Source organism: Leptosomus discolor, chromosome 7, assembly GCF_034619465.1.
Source record: "Leptosomus discolor isolate bLepDis1 chromosome 7, bLepDis1.hap2, whole genome shotgun sequence".
Lineage (NCBI taxonomy): Eukaryota > Metazoa > Chordata > Aves > Leptosomiformes > Leptosomidae > Leptosomus > Leptosomus discolor.
The window spans coordinates 48,397,167-48,417,412 of NC_141397.1; the positions used below are offsets into that span (position 1 = coordinate 48,397,167).

At 40.4% G+C, this 20,246-nt stretch overlaps 1 protein-coding gene across 1 annotated transcript in view; it reads right to left on the minus strand.

Annotated features, from left to right (window-relative positions):
- The window catches only part of DNER (delta/notch like EGF repeat containing), a 130,386-nt gene extending 111,369 nt beyond the window's left edge, over positions 1–19,017 (minus strand). Inside the window, exon 1 of the mRNA XM_086468226.1 lies at positions 18,760–19,017. Coding sequence (XP_086324352.1) covers positions 18,760–19,017 — 258 coding nt within the window. The remainder of the gene's footprint in view (positions 1–18,759) is intronic.
- Between the last annotated feature and the right edge of the window lie 1,229 nt (positions 19,018–20,246).

Below are 20,246 nucleotides of genomic sequence, written 5' to 3' on the forward strand. Positions count from 1 at the left end.
AACACTAAATTTGCTTTACTAATCATGTACATCTCAAACAGCCATAAAATACAAATAATGTAATAAGGGTATTTCAGGAGACTGGAAAGAAACAGTGCAGATGACATTGCGGTGAGATGAGAATTTGTGTCTACAGATTAAAATATTTCCTAGACTGAAACCTTTTGTTAATCATCGAATCATTATAAACATGGAGGTATTTTTATCCCCGCTGATTCTCCAGCTCCCTTGGGATAGTGGCTGTGCAGCAGCAGCAGGCCAAGGTTAGAGGACTTCAACCACAGTCACTAAGAGCAACAAGCAGCCTTGCCTAGGCTGAAGGGAACAAGGGAACAAGACCATGCAGCCTGGCTGGCAGTGGGACGCGCGATAGGTGCAGAATTGATAGAGCTCTTAATACTATAATTCTCTCCTGATGCTGGGAAGAGTTAATTTTCCAACCATTACCAGTGGGATTTTTGTCATCAGTCCTCTTTGCTGATAGATGACAGATTCAACCACGGAAATTAATTTGCTGTTGAATGAACTAAAGGGCCATGTCTAACCAGGCTAGTAACAGTTCTACTTCAGAGAGCTTAGGCAGGACTGGTGCTCCTGCCATACTAGAGGAGCATCAAGAACCGCAGCCTAAGTAAGTTTCGAATAAAGGTGAGTCTACAAAAAGTGATGGGACCCTGTTCAATATTAGTATTTAGCAGTTATCTTATGCAATAACAAAAGACCAACGTGCAGTTTGGGAATCCCTCTTTGTAAAGAATTGTTCCCCATTATTAATTCTTTCTATTATAGGTTCTCTATTATTAGATTTTACTATTTTAGGTTCTTCTCCAGATCTTACAACAAAGCTGTATAAGCAGACTTCACGCTGATAGCATTTAATTGCTTTGCGTGTGCATTGTTTAATGCATGGATGATCAAAACCATTAAGACCCAGAGGTACTGACTAATTTCCATTCTTTCAAAACCCAAGAAAATCTACTGAAATAAAGCAATGATTCTCAACCGGACTTATACAGTTTGAAATCATGCAGTTTGTCTTCTGGAAGAAAGAAAGCATGTAAAACTTTTCAATATTCCTTTGATCCAAGGGTTTAAAACACACCTACAAACAAGTCATCACATTTATACTTTAGGATTACCAATACAAAATTAATGCTTTTTTAAACATATTTTAGGACTGCAAGAACAGTTATTTTATAGATGACTACATAACCAGAGTGTTTTTAAGCAGCTCTTCCAAATGATGGTTTACAACAGAGAAAGTTTATTTCATTCCTAAAAAGTCAGCTAAGCATTCAACCATTCAACCAATAATTTCCCCAAAGAAAATTGGTGTAAGAGAAGAATATACAGTGTCCATTATTTATTTATCCAGTGCAGAAGGATTTTTTTGGAGAAATACAATTGGTTTTGTCACTTTTTATCACCATATGGATCAATTTCCAACAACAAAAAATACCTATACAAAGTTGTTCGTCTAATTAGTTACATCTTACATATATTCCGATTCCTAAATTTTGCATGTTTTGTTTAAAAGTTGTGAAGCATTTCCAGTTTGTTAATTAAAAAACAAATGCTAAGATACACTTTGTGAATCTACACTATAGCTTTCATGGCTCATTCAAAATACCTGTTTCAAAACACTTCAACAATCCAGATACCTGCTATAAGTGTAATTGCAGAGGAATGGAGAACTGAACAAGATCTACCTTTTCCATAAACACTGTCTCTCTGATCTACCAACAGGGAAGCTGTTAGAGAAGTCATACACCAAGATGAACATCTTTTCAGATGACACACACATGATCTGTAAGGAGATGAACATGAGCCAACAGCGTGTGCTTGCAGCCCAGAAAGCCAACCATATCCTGGGCCGCATCAAAAGGTGTGTGGCCAGCAGGTCAAAGGAGGTGATTCTGCCCCTCTACTCTGCTCTGGTGAGACCCCACCTGGAACACTGCATCCAGCTCTGGAGCCCCCAACACAAGAAAAACATGGAGCTGTTGGCACGAGTCCAGAGGAGGGCTACCAAAATGGTCAGAGGGTTGGAACACCTTTCCTATGAGGACAGGCTGAGAGAGTTGGGCTTGTTCAGCCCAGAAAAGAGAAAGATCCAGGGAGACTTTATAGCGGCCTTCCAGTACCTGAAAAGGGCCTGCAAGAAGGCTGGGGAGGGACTTTTTACAAGGACCTGCAGTGATAGGACGAGGGGTAATGGTTGGGCGCTGGGAGAGGGCAGATTTAGACCAGATACAAGGAAGAAGTTCATCCTGAGGGTGGTGAGACACTGGAACAAGTTGACTAAGGAAGATGTGAATGCTCCATCTCTGGCAGTGTTCAAGGCCAGGCTGGATGGAGCCTTGAGCAACGTGGTCTAGTGGGAAGTGTCCCTGCCATGGCAGGGGGGTTGGAACTAGATGATCTTTGAGGTCCCTTCCAACCCAAACCATTCTATGATTCTATGAGATTCTCTTGGAGAAGGCTCATTCTGTGTAGCAGACCAAGTTACAGAAGTCAATGATGACATAGGATCCAGGAGGGCAAGGAGAAACAGACACAAATACGGATTCTTATTTCCAAAAATTCCATTTACTATTTGCAAAATCCAGCTCCCAAAGAAAGTTTCTTAACTTCAACCTAGCACAGAAAAGACAATTTGCTGATATTCAAATATTGACTTTTGTAATTTGCAGGCAATCAGCTGGGAGAAAGCTGGATATGCATCAAAACTTTACAGTGAGCTGACCTGGCAACCAGGAACAATGAGCAGAAAGATTTCTGCATCTGTAGGTTACTGTAATTAGTAAAGAGCATTCTGTGAAATCTCCTAGGACACAAAACTAGAACTGCTTCGTATTCGTGCAAAATAAGAGGAATTTCATGTGGACAATTTGATGACTACATTTGGCTTTCAGTTGTTAGCAGATTTTTCAGAGTGGAAAATAAGCAGACTACAGATGGGGAAAACATTGGAGCTGGCTCAGCAGGGTTAATTCTGGCATGATGCTGCGTTTCTTGTCAGCTGCAGTGCCTCAGCACCACACTCCAGAGACCAGAGTAATTGTGCATGGAGCTGGCAGGGAGTCAGGAGCTTTGTTAGCTGCTGATCAGCATTAACCATTCTAAATAAAGCTCAGCTCTACACAGATAAATGTAGGTGACTCCACATGATCCTCATCAGTACCCTGGAGTTTTCTTCCATGTGGAGTATGTGATTTCCCCAATAATAAAGATAACGGAAAGTGACTACCAGCAGAAGAAAAATCTTGTCCAAAGATGTCCCACTCCAGTTTCTCCCTTTCCGTACATGCTTCCCTTCCCCCACATACAGGGAAAGGAGTAGGTTAAACAAAATAACCTGTAGAAGAAAGCAGACGCTTTGCATTGTCACAGGTGCATAAATAAAAACCCACAATAAAATAAAAAATAAAATGTGCATTTGGTGTGCTTGTTACTATAGAGGGAAAATGTTTCACTATCACGGGAAGCGTTTTAACCACTACTGAGCATTCCAGAACTTTATAGTCTACAAAAAACAACATTTCCAGGGACACAGAACCACTCTGCAGAAATTAAGACAAACTAGATAAACAATCCACTAGAATAGCACCCTGTGACAAGGTAAAGCAGGGAAAGTAAAAATAAAAGGAGGACCAAAATAAGGCCTTGCCACAACTAAATACAGGACCAAAATCCACCAAATTGCCAGATCATATACTAAAACCCCTCTAGAATAAGTCTGAAATGGACTATAATGAAACTAAATTAATATTAGCAGGGGAAAAACTGCAGTATTTATCAGCTCTGAAGAGCACCTCTCTGAGCTTTAAAAGGTCACTATATTGTTAGTTTGTACAAGAAAGTTTGTGCTATATTTGCAATGAAAATTAAAGAGTCCATTTTGTGCTCTAAAGATTTACATTTTTCTCATAATATCAGAAGATTTGCAGAGCAAAGTGTGAACTTTTTTTCCCCAACATTATAGAGATACAGAAACTTTTGATGTTGAAGAAAATTTTGAGAAAATTTCTAGGGCAGATTATAAACCAAGCCTTGCAATACCAAGTTCCCACATCTATACAGCACAGCAAATGACTCAGGGTTTCAGAGCAAGACCCTTGAGCTGCACTGCTGAAATCAAGTCATTTCAGAGTATCCGGACAATCTAGGCATAACTGATTAATAATGAGAAATAAGCTTCTTTAAGAATGCCAGCAGCACCACTACCCACTGTTAAAAAATTAAACCACATCTAGCTCATCATTTTTAGTGTATTTATATATACACATTAATGATGGGAACCTAGTATAATTATTAAACTCAAATGTATCATTGTAGACAATCATTTAAAATGTTGGTAGAAAGAAGTTACTTCAACAATAGATAATTCAAAATCTATTCTAAAAACCATACAAAAATTGAATCAGATTTTACTTACACTACCAAGGTGCACAGAGTTACCTCAAGTATAGAAAGAGAAGGAAGTTGCTATACAGTCTAGTTAGTTAAAACAGACCAAGAAGGTGAATTGTGACACTAGGAAGAGAGGCACAGTACTTTTGTCATCTGGTTTTCCATAAATCATTTTTTCTTTAATACTAAAATATTGAAAACAAATTTGTTCACAATGATGTCTCTGTGCTTCTGTCCTGGGTTACAGTGTAAAATGTGCCAAAAGGAAAAAAAAATATTCTATTACCATCTTCAGGAGCTGTTGAGACCAGGTGGGGCGGTGCTCCCTGCCTCCCCCCTCTGGACTATCTCCTGTTACTGGGCACAACAATGCCTTATCGCCTGACCCATCGATAACTCGCTCCTGGGCTATCTCCTGTTAATGGCCCATCAAGGAACTGCCTCACGACTCCCCATCCCATTGTGAGATGCTCCGCCCGGGGAGGGGGGGGGGGGGGGGGGAAGGAGCCAAGCAGTCCATGCCAAATAAAAACACCCTAGCCGCCTTTCTTCCACTGGATTCCCAGAGGAGCTTTTCCCCCCGCTGGAGTTCCAGAGGACAAGAGCTACCTGCCGACCACTGGACCTTCGGAGGAAGACCAGACTCTTTTACCTGATTGCTGCTTCCACAGAACTACACCCATCACTTCAGGAGGACTGCAGCCAGCATCTTATCGGACTGCTACTGCCACCCTAACAGGGTGTCAGGTTGTATTCCTGACTCTGTCAGTGTAAACCAGTGGGTTGTTTGTTTTTCCCTGCCTTGTGTTATATATATATATATATATATATATATTAGTAAAGAACCGTTATTCCTATTCCCCATATCTTTGCCTGAAGGCCCGTTAATTTCAAAATTATAATAGTTTGGAGGGAAGGGGGTTGCACTCTCCATTTCAAGGGAGGCTCCTGCCTTCCTCCACAGACACCTGTCTTTTCAAACCAAGACAGCTTCATAGGATTTGCAGGTACAATTCTCCTCCTTTATGAGCAATCCTCCTCAGCTAACTTGGTGATGGGAGCCATCCACTTGCTCCAGCAATACTTTTCCGGAAGAAAACAGAAACAGTAGAACAATTATCAAGCTGCAACTGCACATGGAAAAACTCATTAAAGGCCCTAGGCCCTCAGAAACTCAATCTGATCAATAAAACAAAAAGTTCTCGGCCGTGAAGAATGATAAAGAGTGAACCCTGGCATATTTCAAGGAAAGGAATTTTAGAGAAACAATTTCTTTTGTAGAAGAATCATCTCATTTGGTCTGGAATAAGAACAGATGCAAGCCACTCCCACTTCCAAATTGATGCAATGATTATGCACTATGACCTTACCAAAAAGGTATGCAGCTTCTACATTAATTATTGGCCAAAGCGGAAATAAGATCTAAAAAAGATAAAGATATAAAAACCATTCTGAAATAACAGCAATACTTAAAATTGGACAGGGTTAAGAAGTTAGTTAAAGGTAGGGAAATCTACCAAATTTTTCAAGTGCTTAGCAAGTTTTACTAAATTCTTCAGAACTGAAAAGTTGGAAAATATTTCTAACAGTGTTAAGCCACTGCTGTAGTTACTACTGCTGAGCAATAACATTTCAGCAATGAAAAGTCCATAATTTGTCTAGTAGGAGTAAATGAAAACTAACTGGATCACCCTAGTTAGTTCTCTAGCATTCACTACGGAAATGCAAATCACATCTGTGTCAGAAAAAAAGGAAAAGATAATAAAATATCATTATTATATTTGGAAAGTCATCAGCAATGAAGTTTTCTCTAAACTATCTGCTTCCTGTACATTCCGATTCATACCTTGATGCCAAAAATTAGTTCAATTTCTATTCTTGTGAAATCCTATGGCAGATGCCTAACTATGTCTGCTTCTGTATCACAGAACAATGCTGTTTTAAGAGGAAGCAAAATTTAGAAATCCATGCAGACAACTGTAAAAATAATTTGGTTGCTGAATCCACTTGAACAATGGTACATAACTTATAACAGGAATGCAGAAATTCATAAGCCTTTCATACCCATGAGTGTGAGAAAGACACCTGGAACACCATGCAGCATCATTAATGCATTTATTCAACCTGGAATACAGGCAGGTGCTGAAGAAAAGGCCAACAGTCAAATCCTGTGAGATACGTTACGTGAGTTCACCTGAGATATACAAAATTCAAACTAACTATTATTTTACTCACACCTAAAGGACTGTCACGAAAAAAGAAAATCCCACAATGGTATTGAAATACAATTCAAGCAAGAAAAGAAGCTATCAGGCTTTTTTCAGCATCTAAATCCTCTTTTTCTAAAAAAAAAAAAAAAAAAAAAAAAAAAGTAGTAATTTTTAGACGTTAATTTTATTTATGCAACTCAGAGTTAAAGGACATCAACAGAAGCTACACAAATTGCAGTCCTGCAACTACAGTGAAAAAAATCTTAGGCATTGAACAGATGCCTAAGCATCAAACAAACTTGGAATCGAACAGATGTTATTCTTATAAAGGTAGAACAAAACCCGGAAAACATACCCAGAAATTATTTCAGATATATTGTCTTCTAATGGTAGCTTGTTGGTATCTATTTACTCATCTAACTAGTACCCTCAAAATTATTCTAAATTTTGGTCAAAGAAGGTCAAGGGCACCCTGGCAGTTCAGGAGCAGCACTGCTGTAGATGCTGATGACAGTCTAGGGCCCCAGCCCAGTTCTTCCTTTCCAAACTAGCAAATACAGCAATGCACTCTTCCTTTGCTCAGAGTATATTTTATGCACTAAATCAAAGCTTCTGTAACTGCCAAATTCCAGAACACAGCCACAAGTGCTCTGTGATTAAGCCTGAATGTACTGGATTCCTCATTCCATTATGAGTATCTATGGCAAATATTTCAGCTTATCTGTTATATAAGACTAATATTCAGCCCGTAAAGTTTAACTTTTGTCCTTTTTTTCCTGACACTGCCTGTATTTCATGGCTTAAGTAAAGAAATGCAAACATACAGCATCATCGTCTATACTCTTCTTCATCCCACTTATTTCATGAAGTCTAAAGGGACTATGAATGACTTACTATTCTACTCATCCCACAATTCAATGACTGCAACCAAATTAGTTTCTGCACTGAAACATTCCTACATAAACTTTTGTTTCCTCTGGGATTGACTCTATTGTCTTTAGAAATAAATTCTGCTAAAATGAAGCATACAAGCTCCGTCAGCAACTTCTCCATGTGACATTTTTTGTTAATGCATCAGGAAGACAAAAAAAAAAAAAAAAAAAAAGAGAGAGAAAATAAAAGTGAAAGTCAGTAACTGAAAGCCAGCTGGATTATTAAGGTAACTTGAGATTTATCGGACAAAAAAAGAATTTGGTGCAATGAAAAAGGAAGATGCTTTGGATATAGAGAGAGTAGGGAAAAAGGTAACTAAATATTTTATTAAACAAAGTAAACCACAGATTGTAACATAAGAAATACATAAAACCTACATCATCTCAGCTCTGCCAAAAAGACGATTTGTTCATCCCGCTTCCAGCTGGCAGCATTTTTAGATCTTAGGAATTAGTTTCATTGATGTTTATTTCCAGAAACAAACAGGGAAGTTGCTACAGGATTAAACAGGAGAAAAGCTTGCAGAGCATCTGTTACTTTAAGACACATACTTATATGCACGTACTTATGTAGTTGTACCCCACAATAAACACACAAAAACCATCCCAATCCAACTTTATTTAGTGTAGCATTAACACTAATAGCATCAATAGCATGAATATAACATAGGTAACAAATTTACACCCAGATCTCTTCAGTCTTGCTTTATGCATCCCTACACTAAAGTTTTCCAAAAAATCAATCTACACCTTTATGATTCCCTTGAAAAACAGAGAACCTCATCTGTGCTATTTTAAAAATAAAGAAAAATAGGTTGTGCAGATCAACAACTGATACTCTATAAAGTTTTACAATTATCTCCAAAATTAGATTAGATAATGGCAACATTTATCTCTAAATCAATAAACAATTAAATACTTTTCCCACTAGACACCACTGTACCACACTTCTTACAGTTGGTAGAAACTTCTGACTGAACATAGGGGTTATCAGAAAATGACAGTTCATTGAATAAAGATAAGCTTTGTGCTGCCACCTCTGACCAGAGGAGGCCAAATCATGGTTATGTTTCTGATGGAAGCTTTCTGGTGAAGCTACCCTGCCTACTGCAGCACTAGTGCTCTGCTCAAAGATCTGGGAACAAAGCACCTTGAAGTCTCAAACTGCAGCCCCACTGTCATAGTCATAGGAGAGAATTTCAAAGCTGTAAGACCGCCAGGGTAACTTGAAGCTCTCAAGACTTCTCAGCTCCACAGAACTGCCCTGCTTAGTGTCAAGGAGCTTGGAAGAGCTTCTACCAACCAGCAGCTCTCAGGGCTCAACAGCTGCTTGCAGTAAAGACCCCACCTCCAAGTGGGGTCTACTTTCACACCCTAGGCAAGGACCTTAGAAAATCTGAGAATACAGGACAGAACTGGGTGCAAGTGGATTTTGAAAAAGAAAAATGTCATCCTCAGAACTAGAAATCCCAAGTTGGAACCTGCTGCAGTATTGATTACAAAGTGAAAAGCATATTCATCATGCAGAAATCAACTAAGATGCTACACTTGCATTTGCTATATGTCACTTACACAGTAAGGTTTGCTAGCACAGCTGCCATTCCAGAGTATCCTTCAATTGATTATCTCATATAAACATAAATTGTAGTTAAATCTCTCACTAACTTACATGTTATGCTAACAGAAAATCCTCCATATTCCTAAATCAATTATAGTGAGGTTTGGCCCATAGCCCAGTTTGCTACATGCTGCTGCTAGCAGAACATAGTAATCAGAGGGCATACCTGAAACTGATAAATCTGTGATGCTGTTCTTAAGCAGGCCTTTGTGACTGTAACTATTAATCCACCCTTTCTCATTCACCTGCAGAAAGAATTAAAATTTGATGTTGCAAGGGAAGCTGTTTAATTGGGGAGAAAGGTGTCTTGGAAGTAAGTGGCACAGCTGACCTTGCTCCTGCATTCGTTCACCTTAAGAGAATTTCTTTGCTACATTTCAGGAGCACCAAAAAACTCAAGCTCAAATGGTTACAGAAATAACTAGTTCTAATCTTATTATTTTTATAGACAAAGAAATTACTATGAGTTTAATTCACCTTTAAGAGACATCATAGTGGAGTCTCAACCAGCCCTTTAAAGAAGATGTCCCACATTTTTAGCATGCTCTAAACAAGCCAGATCCCCCCGCATGCTCAGAAAGATTAGAAAGAATTTCTGTAACATCAACCCAGTACCTTTCCATTACTTCTAAGAGGCAAGAGTTAGCCAAATTTTAAGATTAGAGTCCTAGTACCATTATGTAAATTAAATCAAGTTGTCCTTCCTTCAATTAAACATGTTAATTTCCCAGGAGACTCAACACCATTTTCTTCAGTTGTCACATATGCCATCATCACACAGTACACTGTAGCCTTAAAAAGAATTAATCAAGTATCTGGTCTTACAGACCCTACCTACGTCAGTAAGCCTCATGTAACTCAACCCACAGAAATTGAAAGGCATTCTCAAATAGATACAGGTTCCATAGTGACAATGAATGACAGAAAAAAAAAAAAAAATCTCTCAAAACCGGACAGCAGGATCAGGACTCTCAACACAAAAGGCACTTCACTTATAAATTATTAGACTTCTACATGTCTATCTTTACTTCCCTTTGTTTAATAAAGTTCAGTTATATTTGCCTGAAAATTAGATTATAATGGAAGTACATGTATATAGTCAATCACAAGTTATTAAAAGACTAGTAGGTTTGTATGAAATGTAAGCAATGTATTTTGGTTTGCCATTCCTGAGATTCATTCATTATTTTGATTTTGATAAAAGGTACTTAATTTGCCTAATTTCTTCAGCAGAATAAAACATAGATATCTTAAAGCTTTTAAAACAAAAATACAAATAAAATTTTCATGAATTTTTACAGATTTGCTGAATTTAAAACACAAATCATTAGGGCTGAATAAGAAACATAAGAATTGCCTTATAGCTCATGGTGATAGTTACTGTCATTGACAAATGCCACTACCAAGTACTTCAAAGAGAGATCACAGCAACATACCAGGTCTAGAAGATTACAGAAAACTGTCCATATATTTTCCTTAGCCACATATTACTTGATTATTAGCTGATGACCAAAAGAATTTAACTGTCTCATTCCTGTTGCTTTTTTCCAAGCATTTTCCTTGTCACAAAATTACCTTTTATTCAGATTCTTTTTTGCTTTTATATAGAAGTGAACAAGTTGTGTCTCCCAGGTTATATAATCTTTCCACATCTACTAATTACTTCTGCTACCCTTTCTCTGTGTCATATCTGTTTCTGTCCTCTCTATCTTGTAAGTAAAGCTACTTGAACTTGATTTCAGGGGAGTAAGTACTATTCATTCATAGAAGACCATTCTAAAACAGCTTCTCTTCTTTTGCACATTATCTGCACATCTTTAAGTTATTTACATTTTGAGAACTCAAGCTCACTGAGGATTATTCAACATATCACCACCAGAACATATGGGTCTTCCTCCCAAATAATCGCAGTTTATTTAGAATATACATGGTTAGCTGAAATTATTCATCTTCTCTTGTGCATTTGTCAACAACAAGCTTCACTTTATCAGGTCCATCCAGTACAAAGGACCACATAAGGGCAACCTAGACTTTTAAAAAATTAGGTTTGTTGTAAAGAAAATGAATCATATTTTCTTACCCTTTTTTTTCCTAATAACACAATTATAATTTATGTTTTGTGTAACTTATGGTGACAAGTTTCTCTCCAGAGGACATTTATGTCAGTGTTTACATTAGTCCTGTAAAATATAAATTGATAAAACCATACAAGAAGTTGAAACAAAACTATTTTTTTGCTTAAGTAACAGTGAACCAACTGAAGACTCAATAAATGATGCTATACAATGTCAAATGTACATACCAAACTCCTTTTACCTTCAGAGTTTGATCCAAATGCCATTAAGAAATTTTTAATCAAATTAGCCCTACTCTTGCCAAATACCGTGCTTTCAGTTGACATGGATGCACTTTAAATATGGATGCTTTCATTTGGGGATCACCACACCATAATCAGACACCTCTAGGTAGGTTGCTGAGCTCAGTTCACCTATATCAACCACAAGTTAAAAGAAAATTAAAAATTGTGGATATTATTGAAGCCTTCCCTCTAATGTAGTTGTCAAAAGAACAGGTAACCTCTCAGCATACATAAAAAAAGTGGGATTTAGCATTATACAAAACAGCCTGTAGCTAGATTAACCAGCAACCAACTGGAATATTATTATTAGCTCAATCTATTCAGCTCAGAAAGGACACTGCAGAAAAGAAAAATATTCACTACATGTACAGGGAGGGAAGAGCAGAATAACTCACTTCTTTTAAAAGGGAAAAAATACAACAGGGAAAGTCAATTAAATTGAAAGACAGAAAATACAAACTAATAAAAGTATGCTTTCCATGCAATTCATCTGTGGGATTCATTGGAACAAAATGTATCGCAGACAAAGAGTTACTAGGAGTACATGAAGGACTTGATATTTAACAAGAACAGAGTGAGCTATGAGAGCAAGTACTGAAAAAAACAAAAAAAACCACCAACCCCTGCTTAGGGTTAAGTGGACACTTCAGCAGCCCCATGTCTACCTATTAAAATGGAATTTCTTGCATCATCTTCTAAGATTTCTGATCTCATAATCCCATGATCAAGCTGAAATGCTGCAAAATGCCACTTCTGAAATTATTGAGCTCAACCAAGTACTTCTCAGAAGAGCAATATGTAGAAGATTCTATGAGAGACCCTCAAAAGAGGGGAGCATTTCTACCTCCTGTAATACTGAATCAAGTCTCATAACTCCAGTATTTTAAGCAATATTCTTGTTTATTTGTTTTCCCATACATATTCTGCTGTTTCTTATCTTGTATTCAAGATAAGGTGTCCTCCTACTGCATTGGGAACATGCTCCACTAAAGAGGATTTCCAGAGCTACATACATATAAATGACAACATCAAGGTATTTCAAAGGAAAGTAAAACAACGCTAGTTTTTAACTAGATACCACTGCGAAGTAATTCTCTCAGATCAAAGAACATGAACTGCAATGAAATACGACACACGAAAAAGCTGAAGCATCTTAGTATAGCTTATTTTCTATATTCTATATATCTTCTATTCAGCTACTTTACACCTGATCTGTCTCTTTGGAATCCCTAATCACAAAAAATTATTAAAACCAGTAAACCAGTACTTGAAACTTTCATTTATATGACGGAATTTTTCAGAACCAAATAATCTGCAATATGTAATGAACTGACTAACATTTAAGAAGAACTACTTTGAACAGACTTAAAGGGAGTATTTCAAGACATTGAAAGAGAGAATACAAAGATTCACAAAGTTTAGTATGCAGATGATACCCAAATAATAACCGCCTACGTAACTGAGACAGTCTGAGTATCCATCAGTCCTGTGTGACATGCAATTGTTACTTGAAGAAAAAAACCTCAACAATGACTATGAAATATGAGTATACCAATTTGTGACTAAAGGAGCTCTAAACAAAGTGGCCTGAAATTAATACTGAAGATTTTTCAGATATCTAACAGTAATATTGCCATCTTAGAACTCGTGCTTGCACTGCGCACAAGTTTGTCAGCTTCCAGGTACAGTCTAGACTTGATGTAAAACATATACATATAATAACATGGCAATAATTCAAATATTCAGCAAAGGGGAGGCAGAAACAGAACAAGAGTAACAAGCAAACGCAAAATCTAGAAAAAATAAAATTAAAAAAAATAGGAGTGTGTGTATATACAGAATCACAGAACAGAATCATAGAATGGTTTAGGCTGGAAGGGACCTAAGGGAGTTCTCCGGTCCAACCCCTGCTGAGGCCAAGGCTAATGCTAGGCCAAGGTGCTTGGGATCTTTGCCACTCAAGCCCCAGATCTCCAAGGATGGAGCTGTTCTAAGTGCCAATGTTTGACCTCCATCATTGTGAGGAATTTTTTTCTTTTGATTAAACTGGAACTTCCCCCTCCTATAACATGTGTGTCACCTCTCGTCCTTTCACTGACCACGGCTCAGAAAAGTCTTGCTCTTGCTCCATCTTCTCTATGACCACCCATTAGGTAGCTGAGAACGGTACTTAGTTCCCCCTTATCCTCCTCTTTTCCAAGAAAAACAAACCAAGCTCTCGCAGCCTCTTCTCACACACAGTCTATGCATCAATGCAAATATTTAAATTCTGCAACTTGAGAGCACTGCGAGAGTTAGCAGAGTTAGTCAGCAGGAAATGACGCGGCATCTCAAAAGTTAAGCTAACCTACATCCAAACAAAACAAGGAAACTCCAGGACATCTGCTAACTATACAATTTATTCTTATTAATGATAAAACAGGCAACAGAGTGGTCATATAACAAAACATTTGCATCACAATAACCACATAATGTAAGAATACACCCTTCATTAATGAGTACAGAATAGAAAAATGGCATTTTAAATACGCTGGAGAATTCATTATGAATTCAAGGATTATTTAGAGACCTTTCGGAAGGGATGTCAACACTTAATAGAAAACAGGATCTCACAAAGAATTAAGCAAGATACTGATATAAAGGTGATTTAGCAGTTAGATTAAAGGATGTTCTTTACACAGCACTGCCCAGTGCAACCTGAAATAAACTGGCCAATGAAATTTTGTACCACTTACTCTGAAGTATTACACCAGTGAGTCAAGAACCAATAATCCTTCTTCATGCAGCAGCTTGCTAATCCTGCATTTCTGCATTCAGCATTGAACAGCACATTAGCAGAAATCTATTGAGAACAGAAATAAATTCAAACAAAAAGAAACAAAAACCCAACATAGGATAAATAAATAGAAGCAAGGGGTGCAGAGCAAAAAGGTGAAATCACTGCAGTATAGTCTACAAACATTCAAACATCATGATCAAAAACAAAAATAAATTCACACAGCATTCCAAAGTAAAAAAAAAAAAAAAAGGAGTGAAGAAAAAAATAATTGGGCAGAAATTTGGGGGTGAAGTGGTGGTGTCACTCTAAGAATAAAATTTAAAAGATACTCTACTGTGTCTCCATATTAGTTTTTGTAACACGAGTTCCTTCCTTGGCTTTTTTAAACTCAGGTTACACCTGTCTAAAATTCCATTTTAAATAAGCTGTCCACAATTACATTTTAAAAATACTTTCCACTACAGGTATGGAGAGAAAACCATTAGTGTGAACACAATAAACCCTCTCCAAGAACAAAGAGATCTTTTTGCTACTAAAATAATAACTTCAGTACTAAATCAAAAATGCTATTACATCAGTGGCTACCACATCATGGTCAGAAGTGGAACATCCAGTCATCACTTATTAGACTATACAGAAGAAAACCGCTGCAAAGGCAGATGCTGGTTCCGTATGCTTGCACACTACTTGTTTTCTAGTTTTGATTACTGACACAATCTATAAAAGAACTACAAGCATATTAAAAAGCACCAAAGTAAAAGAATGAGGGAAAATTATCAACCAAATGAGAGAAGAAAAAAATAAAAAACCAAAACACAAACAAAACCAAGAGAAGCAACTAAAACAAATGAAGCATGTATGATAGTATTTTAAAACACATTAATAGATTGTTTCTTCATGTGATAGTCTTTTAATGAAATTAGCACTAGCATGGAACCAAATAAACATCATGCAATTAGCTAAATTCAGAGTCTATATTTTTAAGCAAATGACCAAGTTATCATGGAATTTTTCACTTCCTATTTAGTTATTTTGTACCTTATGTCTCTAAAATTATTTCATAAGGCACTAACACAAACCAATTTTTACATAAAATTTTCCCGATCAAGAAAAACAATTTTATTGGATATACACGTCATTAGAAATAACAGAGTAGTCATCAGACTAGTCGTCAGAAATTAGGGTTAAAGATGCCTTTTCAAAATAAAAATAAATAAAAATTTATGAAATATAAAGTTTAGGGAACTTTAATATTTGTTACTCAGTTCATTTCAATTTATTCATCAAATTCTCTCACTGTAAAGCTGAGAATCGGTCAATTGCAAATTCCTGCAGAAAGGCAGTTGAATTCACTATAATTTTTGTACCTTGGGAATACATATGATTTCTTTGCTCAGACTAAAGTTTAAGGTACTTCAACACATTAATTCCATTTCTTCTTTACAGAGACTAGAAGAATGGTAAAATATAGTGGGAAAAAAATCACAACAATTAAAAGAAATAAATTCGGGCAATGTTGCCCAATGTGAAACCAAACAATCCATAAGAAAACAAACCTGAAGTTTGCAAAACAAACCATAAGTAATGTGAGATATATACATGTGCATAATTCATGGGATGGATATAATAAATATGCATATATAGTATATGTGGATACAGAGGACCTGTAATTTCTGTTGTTAAATAAATAATGAGTTACTAAAAAAGCAACTATAACATAAGATCATGGAATCAGCTGAAGTCCAAGTTAAATACAGCGCTTGGCGATAGGAAAGCTCTGGACTTTTAGAAGTATCCCATGTGTATGTGATGTCAGTTTTACTCTTTTTCCCATGCCAGCATCAGCATCATCAAGTGCATCAAAACAGTAAAAACTTCAGTAACAAACAGTAACAAAATTTGTGGGTAATCTCCAACTTTGACTGTTGGCGATCCTTCTGCATTATCAACATCGCTGTGCCCAGCTGACTTGTAAGCACATTTAGAACATCTTTTTTCTTCATTCTATGTTTCAACACGTCTAAGCAGAATCGGTGAAATGTTGCCTTCGCTGCAAGTAACATGAAAGTAATTCTATATTTTTAAGGAAGTGAGATTCCCAAAGAACTCCAGTTCCATCACAGATTCCAAAAATGCAAACTTACCACCTATGATCTGGGCATTTAAGCACAGCAATTCCTGTTCTTTTCTCCCCTCTTGGCATTCCCTTCTGCAAGTCCAACTGCTCAGTAACAACCTCAGCAGTAAGGTTAAAACCCCCAATGATGCCCTAATTTAACTTGCAGTTTTCTCATAACCCTTAAGGGATATGGGAAAAAAAAATATTTATAGTTATTTAAAAATCCTTACAGTTGTTTATTATCATTGAATTAGAAAACATGACTGGTTTTACCTTTCTTTGTAGAAGTTTAGGCCATCTGTTAGCCATCTGAACAGAAGAGCAACACAAGAATTAATGCATTTGTACAATATTTATTAACTTCCTATTTCAATGAAATGAGCAAAACCTCAACTATGGATATATTGTGTTTATATTACCCCTTTAAAAAACCTGCCTGCTCTCTATTTAATTAAAGTTACATTTCAAAACAACATTAACTTTTTATAGCTAACTGGCATCCGCACTTCAACTGCTGACATGATAGCTAGAAGTGGCATTCATCTGTTTACCAGCTTTCCTTGCAGGGGTCATTACTTAGTATTTTATAAAAAGAAACAAAACGTATGACATTGTAAGCCTCCTCTAACTACTCAATAAAGAGAATAACTGCTATGAAAATATTGCCCTTCTCTTTTACCAGAAAAACAATTAAATCCAGTTCCCCAGGCACAACACTTCACAGGAGGTACGATGCCAGCGAGCGTTATACTTTACTAAGTCTTTAAAAGGGTCCTTAATCTTTCAGTCATGGATCCCAGACACTTAAGTCTAACAGCAACAAGCAGAAGCAAACACGCAGCGCTCTCTTTCTGTCTTTGCAGAGATAGAAACGTAGTAAACTCTTAAGAGGACAAGAACTAAAATTAGCCAAAGAGAAATCTGTTTAATCTACTTTCATCTCTCTGATTTTACAGAATCTCATTAGTGTAAATATTTTCACTTTCATTGTTACACTGAATCAGCTGAGACATTTCAAGGTAAGCACAGAGCTCCGTGCATAGTGCTACTACTTTACAATGACTTTTATACTCACCTACGCATTAAGTCTTCAGTAAATGCATTAGCCCTTTCATCAGTATATTTCAGATACTACGTGACCAAGGAACATTAAAAAGAGCTAAAAAGCAAACTGAATTTACCTGAATTAATTTGCTCCTATGTTAAATCCACTTAAAACAGAGAGCACTGATAAAGAAATGGTAGCCAATCCATATAGTCTTTTGTGCACTGCTGTCACAGAACGTAACCCATCATATACAATTGCGGGAAACAAACCTCTTTGTCCCTGCACCTGCTTTGCCTTATCTGAAGATTCAGAAGATCAAGATTTTGTGAACTGCTGAACACGATAACAAAGATTTTCATCCTTAACACTAGAGACAAAAAAAAAAAAAAAAAAATCATAATCTTCATGTGACAATAATTAAACTCCATTATATTATCATATTAAATCTCAACATGACCAAGCACGTTAGAAAGACGCGGCTTACTGCCTCTCCATATTGTAGATCACTATCCCTACTCTGAATATTCTGACCTTTCAGAATTCAAAACCAACCCAAGAAGCACTGAAACGTGGGAGCAAGCACTCCTAACCCACGAAAATGACCACTGGGGACACGATTTAATGATTAGTATTCAATGCAACACAGCATCCACTTCCAAGAACCATCCTTTTCACCTGAAAATCAGTCAATACTACACAAATGGCGAGAACTGGATGGTGGGGGGTGGCCGTAGTACTGCGATTAACCTGGAAGGCACCGACTGGGCGCAGCCCCATCCTCGTTCAGCCCTAACCGAGCCCCTTACACGCCGTCGGTCCGGCTGCTGTTCGGGGGTAACGGCTCTCCCCTCGGCTCAGGACCCAGCCCGCCGCTGGCAGCACCGGCACCCGCTGCACGCCCCCGCCGGGGAAGAGCCGAGGCCGCCCGCAGCCCCGTTAGCGGCACCAACGGCTGCCGCGCAAGGAGCCGCCGGGAGGCAGCGGCCGCGGAGGGAGCCGCCCGCCGAGGGAGCCGCCCGCCGGGGGAACGGGCACCGGCCGCCGCTGCGCGCCTCCTGCAGCGGCGGGGCCGGCAGACAGGCGCCGGAACGGGTCGGTGCGGAACGAGAAAGGGCGGGCAGAGGCGCCCCCAGACGGGGTAGGGGGCGAGGCGGACCCAGGACGGGAGGAAGCCAGCCGCAGACCGAAAGGGGCCACCCAAGGGCAGGGACGGGCACAAGGACGCAAGGCGGGAGGGAGGCGCTGAGGCGGGGGCACCCCGGGAGGGGCCGCGCCCCTTACCTGGCAAAAGGCGCCGGTAACCCCCGCGGGGCAGGCGCAGCTATAGGCGGCCGGAGACCGGGGCAGGAGCAGCTGAAGGCGGCGGGGCGCGTCGGAACCCCGCGGCGGTACCGGCGAGCAGGTACCGTTGTTGCGGCAGGGCTGGCTGAGGCAGGGGTCCCGCCCGGGGGGCGCGGCGGTGGCCGGCCTGGGAAGGCAGGCGCGGCGCTGGGCCAGGGCGAGCAGCAGCAGCAGGAGGAGCGGGACGGCTCGGGGCATGGCGGCAGGGCGTCCGGGTGCGGGTGCCGCTCCGCTGCGGGTACCGGCGGAGAGGGGGCGGAGGCAGCGGCCGCCCGGCTGCTCCCTGCCCGCGTTCCCCGGGCAACGGGCGGGCGGGGACTGGGCGGGGCGGAGCCGGCCGGCTCGCGCCCGGCAGGGGGCAGCCGCCCGCCTGCCCGCCGGCAGAGCGCCCCGGGTCCGGGCGGGCGGGGAGGCGGCGGCCGCGCCCCGGGAGAGGTCCCGGGGCCGGAGGGCGGCGTGGCTGGCCTCATGTCCTGCCCAGAGCCAAGGCTGAGAGCGGGTCGGAGCGGGCGGGCTGCGCCGAGCTGCTCGGGCACGGGGAGCGGCGCTGGGCGCCCGGCAGGCTGGTTTAAAACGGGAGCAGCGCGTTAATGGGCTGCCCGGGAGGCACTCCTGAGCTGTCAGCGCCTCCGGTTCGGGCAACGGGTGCCAGTGACACCGGAACAGCTCCCGGCCCGGCCCGCCGCGCACGCCGGGAGGGATCGCTGCCCGCCGCCAGGCACGTGCCCCGAGGGGGGCGACGCTGCTTGTGCAGGACAACGCGCCCTTCGCTGCTTATTTACTGTTCCGCAAGCGTAACCTGCTGATAATTACTTTGAAGTTCTGTTAAGACCAACGTAGAGGCAGATAGAAAGCATAATTCCTCACATTGCGAAAACCCTGTGTGTTTGCTCACTGAGAGCTGTTAAACTCGATTTACAGTTTGCTAGTCTTCAGGGGATTTTTTATTGCCTCTGATTAGAACTAAGACACATGGTCTTGACTCACTTAACGGACAACAGGAAGGTAATCCACATTCTCTGGCCTTCCATTCATTGGTTTCTGCGAAGGTGAAGTACCTGAACCCCTGGTAGCTGACACCGGCTCCCACCGCTGCCTCGGGCTGCGGGCGGACGGCGGGCAGCAGCGTGCTGCTGTTCGCATAAACCTCCACGCTCCGCGTGCAGCTGAAACCCATATCGCGAGCAGAAATAACTAGCGATGCTAATTGAACTGAAACCGCGTCAAGGTCTGTAGCAGCCTGAACGTGACAGGGATCCCTCCCGCAGGCCGCGGCGACCTGCCACAGCCCCCCCGCCGTCCGCGCCGCACCGGCTCCCTCTGCCGCCCCGGCGCTGGCTGCGCCCCGAGCACCGGCCGAGCTGCCTCCCCCCGGCCCCGACAGCGGCGGGACCCGGCTTCCGTTACAGCCTGCAGGCACTGTGGTA